The sequence below is a fragment of the Dreissena polymorpha genome, chromosome 5 (genome assembly GCF_020536995.1).
Source record: "Dreissena polymorpha isolate Duluth1 chromosome 5, UMN_Dpol_1.0, whole genome shotgun sequence".
NCBI lineage: Eukaryota > Metazoa > Mollusca > Bivalvia > Myida > Dreissenidae > Dreissena > Dreissena polymorpha.
In genome coordinates this window covers 87,939,824-87,950,155 of record NC_068359.1, presented here as the reverse complement: position 1 = coordinate 87,950,155, position 10,332 = coordinate 87,939,824, and the positions used below count along the sequence as shown (strand labels likewise).

Genomic DNA, 10,332 nt, shown 5'->3' with positions numbered 1-10,332 from the left:
ACAACAACAATTAAGAATGTACAATTGTAAAACATATTTCTGTAGATGTATATGTTTGTCACGTTTTATTAATAAGATGTCTGGCTGGTTTTATATATTAATGTCAAGCATGTTTTATTACCCACTAAAAATCTCAATGTTATTATTTGTTTACAAGCACATATACATTATCGAATAAAATTAAAATATATACAATATTCAAAGCGCGTATTACAAGTACTACAAAGTTAAATATACCGAAATCATTTAGAAAAAAACACACACAAAGGTTTCATTTGAGAAAGGGTTGCACACATAAGTGTACATTTTTTCTTGATTGTGCAGATAATTTAGGAATATTTAAAAAACAACATATTATAAATAAAATCTAGATAGTAAGATGAAGTGCAGATAAGTACATGTCAACGTTTCATACAATGTAAAGGCAAGGTTCTATCGTACGATCACTGTTCTAAATGAAAACTTATTGTTTATACTGAAAAGTAATAAACAAAATAGATTTGATTTATCGTAAAGGCGTTCGACCCTTTACCAATGCATTATGTTATGATAATAAAAATACAAAATGTATAGATATTGTTAACCGATTCAATATGTTTGGCATTGTATTCATAATTGGAAGTTCATTTAGTGATGAAGAAACACTCTTGCTGGATAGGCCCTTAAAGCTATTTTAGACTAAAATAGGTATTCGTACACATTTTCAGACATTGCAGAAAGTCATACATTATATCTTTTTTGATAAACTCAAAACCCCTTTTCTTAAATACGGAAGCAAAATGTGGGGTTTCGTTTTGTAATGTCCTATCAATCAATAAAATAAATAATTTAGCTTGCTCCTTTAAGCTTACATGATTATTCATGTGAAACATATTTATATGCCCCTTCCGTTAATTGAAACGAGAAAAAACCAGAAACTAAAACTACTTTACCACTTCAGTTATGGTTAGTATGGACCAAAGTGTCAAGTTAAATCGCCTGTTTCTTCTAGCGACTTATCATTGACAATATAACCATCATTTACATAGGTTATTGGTGTTATGATAGCACACATGCCAATGCACTGAAAAAGAAAAGCAGACCAAGCTTCTTATGGAAGTATTGAATAATGACGTTTCTCTCTGGATTGATAGCTTTGCTGGGATTAATTCATCTTAGCTCTCAAAGCGGTGAGATCATGTTTTGCTTTCATTCAAAGACTGTTCTCTATATAAGCAGAACAGAAAATCATCTATCTAATTCCATCATAAATGAAGAAAACATATCCTAAATGAGTAACTATGAGAACACATACATGTTATACCCTTAAAACTTCATATTTCATTTTATAATATTAAATACTAATTGTTTTAATCGGCTTGCGGAAATTGTTAGTGGTGTTAATATATGCGTTCTGTGCTGTTAATGTATACTCCTGCAGAAGGAATGAAAGTACAATTGTGTAAGATAAGTGGCGGTGAGTTTAAATCATCATACATTTCAATATACAAAGTAATTGTTTACGATTCCGCACATACCAATATGTTATCATATATTGATGTCAACCTTATTTTGTACATCACGAATAAAAAAGAATCTAAATGCTCTAAATGACACCGTGGTCCGTCTTCAATCACGTCTGTTCACATATATCTGCACTCTTTATGCTTAAAATTATTGAATAGATTGCTTTTGTGCTTTTTATTCATTACGTAATTTAAGCGTGTAATGCTTTATGTTTTTCCTTTATACGAATGTATACCAAGTTATGTGGCATAAAGGCAATAATTTAGTTATTCTAAGTATACAAAAGATCGGACAAAAACGTAATTTTGTTTATATGGCAGTGTATTAAAAACGAGCTATGGTACCATAGGACTGTCCTTAATTATATTTCAGAAGACAAATTAAAGTCAGCTTCCATGGCAACTGATTGGGAGTCCGCACAAAACAAGTGTATAAATGACAATCGTATTTTGATGTCAGAGATGCCAAGTGCTATTTTTTTGGCAAATGTCAAGCCTAGTGAAGTCGTCTGGGTCAACGCCAAGGTGACAAGGATCGAATATGCTAGTGGTAGGTCAAACGACTTTTTATTCACTATTTTCTTTGCTGTTTGTTTATAACTTCTGGTTGGTTGTCTGTATTATTAACGAATATGTATGTGGGTGCATTATATTTACATGAATTAAGTTGACGTTATAACGATTTTGTTTAATATGTTATATAGTCATGCACAAACAACCCACGCAAAAGCTTTCTCGTTATTCGGTTTCACGGATCTAGGTTTAGACACAGCGTACTTTAGATTCAACGACATGTTTATTGCCGTATACGTCTTTCTGAATTTTTGTTTACTTATAGGTCAAATTGAGCACTTGAAGATAGCCTATATGCCCTCGGAGACATACCTAGGAAACTGCATATGCGTGTCCTCTAGTCATAACCGGCAAAGTAATACCAGAATTTTTAAAATATCAATATTTTGATGGGATAACATTTAAGCTGACAAAGCAGCATATCGTTGACTTGTATAAGAAAATTTTGTACTCAAAGATAAAAATACGTAAATGCTTACAAATAAGAACTTCGATGCTTTAACACTGTGTTTTTAGGAGATTGTAGAAACGTTTCCTATATTTCATGATTCAGCTATTAAAACGTGTACCCAAACAAAAACATCCATTAACTGGATAGAGGCCCGCCAGAAGTACACGTTCAATGGGGACACGTGGGATCCATTTCCGAGTCACAGCATCAAAAACGCTGTTGCAATGTTGGTCAAAGGCCCAGCTGTCTGGCTGTCGAAGTATACAACCGGCAAAATAGATGGTTTAAATGGTATCTTAAAATTTGGATAATATCTTAGTAAAATTAATGTTTAAAGAGTAAAATTAAGGTTACCAGTGGAATTTAAAGGGATCTTTTCACGCTTTGGTAAATTGACAAAATTGAAAAAAGTTGTTTCAGATTCGTAAGTTTTCGTTTTAGTTATGATATTTGTGAGGAAACAGTAATACTGAACATTAACCATGCTCTAATATAGCCATTATATGCATCTTTTGACGATTTTAAAACCTAAAAATTATAAAGCGTTGCAACGCGAAACGATTGAATAATTTGGAGAGTTCTGTTTTTGTCGTTAAATTTTGTGAAACTACGAAGATTGCTTATATAAGGTATAAAATACGTCCTGAATGCGTACTCGGCGGAATAGCTCAGTAGGCTAAAGCGTTTTTACTTCAGGACTCGGGCAGGACTCCAGGGGTCACTGGTTCGAAACCTGCTCCGGGCAATGTTATTTTCCTTTTTTTAATTTTTTTCTTGATTTTTTACTGGAGCTTTTATGATCCAATGTTTACATTTATCAAAATAAAGCATTTAATGAATAAGTTAAAAAAATGCCAAAATCTGTGAAAAGGCTCCTTTAACTGGTGAATTATTTTAAGTTTGAAAATATAGTATATTTTAATTTGATGTAACTCCTGCAAAGTATTTGTTTTCATTAAAACAAGTTCATTGAGCATACGTCTCGTTTTTATACCATAATGCACATGATATTTGTCAAAAACGTTCGATTTTTTTTTCAGATTCAGTTTCAAAATGTGTTGGCTTTCAACGTTTAGGTGACGGTACATTTGTAGAACGCCTTGACAACTGCTCTAACCCTCACAGTTACTTGTGTGCCGAAAGTATGTAAAATATTTAGGTGCATTCTGAATAAGCTTGGTGGGATTGCAATTTGTTGATTACTTTATCATTGCCGTTTAGTAAACTTTTGTGTAGTCATATATTTATCTGTAGTTGATATTAATACATGAATTATCAAGTTTCAAGCATCATTGAAAAGAATTAGTTATATATTTTTTAAGCCTTGAACCGGATTGAATCCTTAATATTTTACCCTGCATGGATCGTTCTAAATTGTCTAATTGTATGAAAAATGATTATTCGTTTTAAATTTAAAAAAATCATAGTGACAATACAAATGATCAATTGCTGATGTACCTTGATTTTCACTTCTGACGTCAGCACACGAATGACTCAAAACATTTTGACTGATTATCGTCCAGACAGGGATAGTTATGCTCCCACCTTTACCCGTCTTGAAACACCGATCCCAGAGCTTAGCATCGATGGTGATTTTTTTCCCGGTTCTTCTCAAGGTAAAAACCTTCAGTACATATAGTTCGAGAAACAGACGTGTTAGCTGCAGTGAAGGAATACTGACGTGTGTATAAATATCTATATTTCAAATATGCAGGAAGATGGCCTATCAACAGTATCGGTACATTGTGCATGTTTATTAAAATAAAGCAGTATGCTTTTGTAACCACCCCATAATTATAATGTAGGTCGAACAATTACTTTTTTATGTTATTGAATGTTTAAAAAGAGTGTTAAAGTTTATTAGTGGTTCATCTGATTAAATTTATAATGAATAAAAGAACATTCCGCTATTGTTAAATATATGTGCGAAAGACAAAATTATATCTTTGGTGTTTCTAGCATTTACTATTAAATCTTTAAAGTTAAGTACACTAAGGATTAAACTTAACAAACACTTATCATTTCTAGATCAAATTAGAAAGTTTATTGGTGCCATTGCCTGTGGAGTAGCAGGATGTATCGTGATCGTAATTGCCGCCGTCGGGGCCGTCTATGGTTACCGGCGACATAAACGCCGACGACAGTACCGGCAGAGTCTCAGGCGATTCCGAAACAAGTATTCTAGCCATGTATCACCTCTTTGTACTTGTATTGGATACATTAAAGGGTGTAGCTCATTTTTTTATTGTTCGTTTATGTATTATTATGTTTTCATTTTTGTTTAAACATAATTTTGCAAATTTTATTAACGGAAGTAACTTGAATGAATTCATTAAAATGGGCCAACGATAATATTTCGAAGATAATTTATTATTGTCTAGATAAAGAATACAATTATGTTAGATACGTCCATTTTTTAACCTTGAACTTGCGGACATGATCTTAAACATTCTAAATTGCTTCAAATTGCACCCTCGTCATATAACCCCCGATGTATTCAAGTGAGGCGTATCAACAAAATAATGACAGATACTGTGTTACGAAATATCGTACCCATTGAAATTACAAAGACAATTGATATACCAACTTTATGAGCCTTGTTCAGAGAAAACTGGGCTTAATGCATGTGCGTAAAGTGTAATCCCAGTTCAGGGAAGACACTTTCCTCTTTAATGGCATTTTTAGTTTCAAGGAAGTCCCTCCTTACCAAAAAATCAAGTTAAGGCGGAAAGTGTCGTCCCTGATTAGCCTGTGCGTACTGCGCAGGCTTATCTGGGATGACAATTAACGCACATGCATTTAGCCCAGTTTTCTCAGAACAAGGCTCATATATTCTTATAAGTGTATTATAAACCCTCAGGATCACTCAAAGTAGACATAAGGCTGCATTATGGCGCATCCAAATATTTCCCTATATACGAACTTATAAACATAAAATGTCTCTGTTTTGCAGACAGACGATCATAAGCACGAACACACGACCACGAGCCTCTGACATTGACAAGGCACGCTCTCTGACGCTAGACAGCTCGGCCGTACAAGGCAAAATTAGTTATGAGGTATGAAATACTCGATCGTTATGTGGATACTTGGTTTGGCTGTGTATACGTTTATAAACGATAGAGACGTTATTTTGACGTTGTGTATGAACTATGCTTATAATATCGGGTTTGAGTATCAAATTTCATGTCACGTGTCATAAATACTTAAGATAGCTGACCTTTAAAACGGCCGATAAGATTTTCCAGGTTTGATATGTTAGCACTTGCTGCATGTTCGATGTCTTCATATAATTTAAATTTCCAAGCGTACGGTAAATCGTATAAAATAAAAATATTTTAATCTACGATCATCATGTGGTATGTTACGGCGGTAGGGGTATGATAGAGCTATGACGAGAACTAGTCATATCTAAAGCGCGGAGGCTGAGTTGTCGAACGAACAGACACTTTCTGACATTGTATTTATTCCTAAACAAATGGTGATGCCGTTAATAATAAAATATCATGTAAAATATGATAATATTTATTTGAAATGGTGCTCTATTATCTTTGCTAAGGACTGCACAGGCAAGAAGTATGCCACACTACAGGGTGAGGTCGCCCGCGAGTGTAAGGGGCGCCTGAACAGCCAGGGTCATGTCAACGAGATTGAACCCAATGTGGACAGTATGGTAAATAGTGTTTGGGTGTGATTTGTGATAACGATTATATTATAACGCAGAATTACTAATATTCCGACATGACAGCCTGAAGGTGCGATGTTGTCTAATGTATATGGTGTTTCTCGCTACAACATTACCGACAATGTTGATTTGTAAAATACAGATTTATGGATAAAAATGTCAAGTAACTCAAATGATGATATCGAAAGATATCCGTTGTTTTTAACACAAGAGTAAAGTTCGACATGTATAATACAAGTGCTTAATTGTAGTGTTGTCGAGTAAAGGTATTTTGATATCGACACATAATTATTTAGAACAAAGTAAATGTAATACAAGTTTACTTCCATTACTACATTTACTATTATTATTTCTACAAGTGTTACTAAATATGTTAATGTGTTTGTTGTCGAGTTGAAGACTCGTGTGATGTAAAACTTTGCGATTTATTTATTCTTAATGAAAAGGTTTTTGTAAAGTTGTGCACGAAATGCACAGTGTGTACTCCGGTAAGCTATTGTGTAGTGTGCTTATTATGAAGAGGGATGACTGTATGTCACTATTAAAAGATATTATTATAATACTGCATTTATATGTATATTTAGTTAGTTAATTAAAGGCCATGTGCTTTGTGTATGTTAGGACCTAGAGAAATACGAGGAGTTCAGTCCGTCTTGCAATAAGTTTCACACACTTGAACCTGGTAAAGAAGTCTACAAAAACACGCGCCCCAAAAAAGCCTCCATCCACGCGGATGAGAAGGCCTTTGCCAACACCGCGGTGGATGACTGCTATGTGGGGAAGGGTAAACCTATTTTATCCAAGAAAACACGTGGTGTTAAACAACAGCCTGAACAGGCAACACCGGTTGGAAATGATGACTCTGAAAACGGAATAGCTAAGTTGAACTATGACGTTCCCCCAAGGCGACAGAAGGGACAGTTTGGTCTAAAATGCGGTAAAGCTGCGGGTAACAAACAGAGGGAGATGACCACCGAGTTTCCTCAGAAACAAGGAGAAGGACAAGAGGACGCAGAGTCACAGGACGCTAAATTGGATGATCTGGAGAGTTATGAGAATTTACACTTGGGCGCAATCAAAGGGATGTTAAAGATTTGAATGAACTGGAAACTTTGAAGATATGAAAACTTTGCCAAACAAACAAAATAACTCTAAATGTTGATGATTTTAATGTTTATGGTCCATAAGTGTCGAATATTTATTCCTAAAAATATCTTATTTTGTTAGTCGTTATGTTGACTTGTATTTTGTGTGTGAATACCATTTTTAATTGTGTTACAAGACGTAAATATTATATAAATATGAATGTCAGTAACGTGTACATGGTATTTTTGCATTTCATTGAACATGTTTTTTCGTGAAATTGCAGTGTATTGCACCCCACCTCCCAATAGCAGAATATTTGCTTACGCTGTAACTTTAAATAGCTATTTATAAAAATCATTTAATTAAAAATTTTGTACCTGATTTACAAAGTGTTAGTGTAAACATGTTTACGTTTTTAAAAAAACTTAACGACCAATAATGAAATATGTATAACATATTGTTTACATATTGTTATTATTTTGTGTTTGCATGTGTGCATCCTCAAGAAAGTATATTGTCTGCAAACAAGTACATGAAAACGTTATAACTAATAATTCGAGTGTTTTATGAACGCAACTATAGCATTGGACGATGCGGAATCGTTTTGTGTCTACTGTTCAAAATATTTAATAAGGGTTCGCATGGCGGTAAGATCATTACATACTTATATATTGTATTCATTCTTTAATGTGTATGTTTAATTAGTTGCCAGTTTGATAAACTCTTGTATGTTAGGTTACCCACGACATTAAAACTTCAGGGCCTGTATTCACCAACCGATTCTTAGACATAAGAATAAAGAATAGACTTAGAACAATAAAATTATGCTCAGTGTTTGAGTCTTTACAGTCAACCACTGGTTATTTTGCCATAAGCAAAGCTTTGTTCATGAAGAATGGTGTAGATAGAGGTGATTAATGCCAAGTTTGACTCAGAAATAAAGCAGCTCTTGAATATCCAATGTAAAGAATATTCTTTATTCTTAGACTGAAGTCTAAGAATTGGTTGGTGTATACGGGCCCAGTTTTAATATCTTGGGTAAACTAACTAACATACATACGGAATATTACGCTAGTCAATTGTTCCAAGAGTTTGTATCACTCGAGTGGCTTGTGTGATGACGTATCACACGAGAGGCGGAGCCTCGAGTGTGATGCGAAATAGCACAAGCCACGAGAGTGATACAAACTCTTGGAACAATTGACTAGCGTAATATTTCTTTTATTATATACAACAACTAACGAAAACAGTTAACAATTGTATTTTTTACTTAAACAAAACTGACAAAACAATGACTAAAAGTTAGGTACGCCATAGTTTATTTAAGACGCGTATGAATACAGTTTATGTCAATTAACGTGTTAACATTCGAACCTGGAAAACACAAATTTCCAAAACGCTTACCTTAATGCCATCGTTAATCCAATATTTATAACAATTAAGTTGACAACTTTTAATTTTAATCCGATGTTTATAACAAAAACGTTGAAACGATATGCACTTCCACTTCCATTTTAAAAGTCTTTATCGAAACTTAGTTTAAACCACACTATTTTATTGTATTCCTATCGAAATATACATTTATGCATGATAAACACACACTCCAAAATACGTTTTGAATCCGTTTTATGTTTTTAACAAATAGTTTACTTTTAAAAAACACCACGTCCGACAAGTCCTTAAATTCCAGAGAGTTTAGATAAAACCATTGTGTCACACGATGTACTACGTAATATATTTCGTAATATAAAATATTTCAATTAACGGTGCGCGTAATGTGACGTCATTAAATGGGTCGAAGTAGTCCGGCTAGTATAGTAATACGGAATTGGAAACAGCGGTAAGATAATACGGGATTTTTTATTTCAACAATTGATACAACCTGTATTTTGTGAAAAGCATAACACAGGTATATAATAAAAGATCGTACGTGTTTTTTATCAATAGGGTTCAGTTTCAAGAGTTGCTTATGTACCGATAAATACCGATACAAAGAATTTGACTCTTATAATTGAAATTCGATTTAAATCAAACAAAGTTTTCTCGTTCAAACAAAACGGCGTATAGCTGTAGATTGTGTACGCCTTATACAGGAATATTCAATGTATTATCGTATTTAGCTTTTGAAAATATTTATGTAACATATATAATAAATATATATTATTAAGTTATGATTATATATTGTAAAAAATAGTATATATATATATATATATATATATATATATATATATATATATATATATATATATATATATATATATATATATATACATATATATATATATATATATATATATATCTGGCACGAGTTGTCATATCATACCATATTTTTATTAAACGAGCTCAGAAATTTTGTTAGTAAGCAAGCCTTTGGCGAGCTTACTAACGAATTTCCTATACAAGTTTAATATAATATGGTAAGAAATGACAATGAGTGTCAGATCTTTTTTATCACATGCTTTTAAAGGGGCCTTTTCACAGATTTTGGAACGTTTTGAAGTTTGTCATTAAATGCTTTATATTGATAAATGTAAACATTAAATTTTAAAAGCTCCAGTAAAAAATCCAAAATAAAATTTAAAAAAGGAAAAAAAAAGTAGACCGCAGCAGGGCTCGAACCAGTGACCCCCGGAATCCTGAAGTAAAAACGCATTAGTCAACTTAGCTATCCTGCCAAGCATACATAAGTTGCGTATTTTAGACGTTATATAAGCAATCTTCGTAGTTTCATAAATTTAAACGACAACAACAGAACTCTCCAAATTATTCAATCGTTTCGCGTTGCAACGCTTTATAATTTTAAGGTTTTTAAATCGTCAAAAGATGATATAATGGCTATATTAGACCATGGCAAATGTTCAGTAATACCGTTTCCTCACAAATATCATAACTTAAACGAAAATTTGCGAATCTGAAACTACTTTTTTCAATTTTGTCAATTTTACCAAACCGTGAAAAGATCCCTTTAAATGAGCGAATTAAATAAATATTTACGCAAACATAATGATAAATCCCGAAGGTTGTTTACATTT

General features: G+C 33.0%; 1 protein-coding gene across 1 annotated transcript; it reads left to right on the top strand.

Annotated features, from left to right (window-relative positions):
* The first annotated feature begins 1,014 nt into the window (after positions 1-1,014).
* LOC127832715 (uncharacterized) lies at positions 1,015-7,762 on the top strand. The gene is made up of 10 exons (XM_052358337.1): positions 1,015-1,169; positions 1,879-2,055; positions 2,344-2,433; positions 2,632-2,820; positions 3,570-3,671; positions 4,053-4,145; positions 4,558-4,705; positions 5,483-5,588; positions 6,089-6,202; positions 6,836-7,762. The coding sequence occupies exons 1-10, from the start codon at positions 1,109-1,111 to the stop codon at positions 7,310-7,312; spliced, it is 1,557 nt and encodes a 518-aa protein (XP_052214297.1). The 5' UTR covers positions 1,015-1,108; the 3' UTR covers positions 7,313-7,762.
* Positions 7,763-10,332: the final 2,570 nt, after the last annotated feature.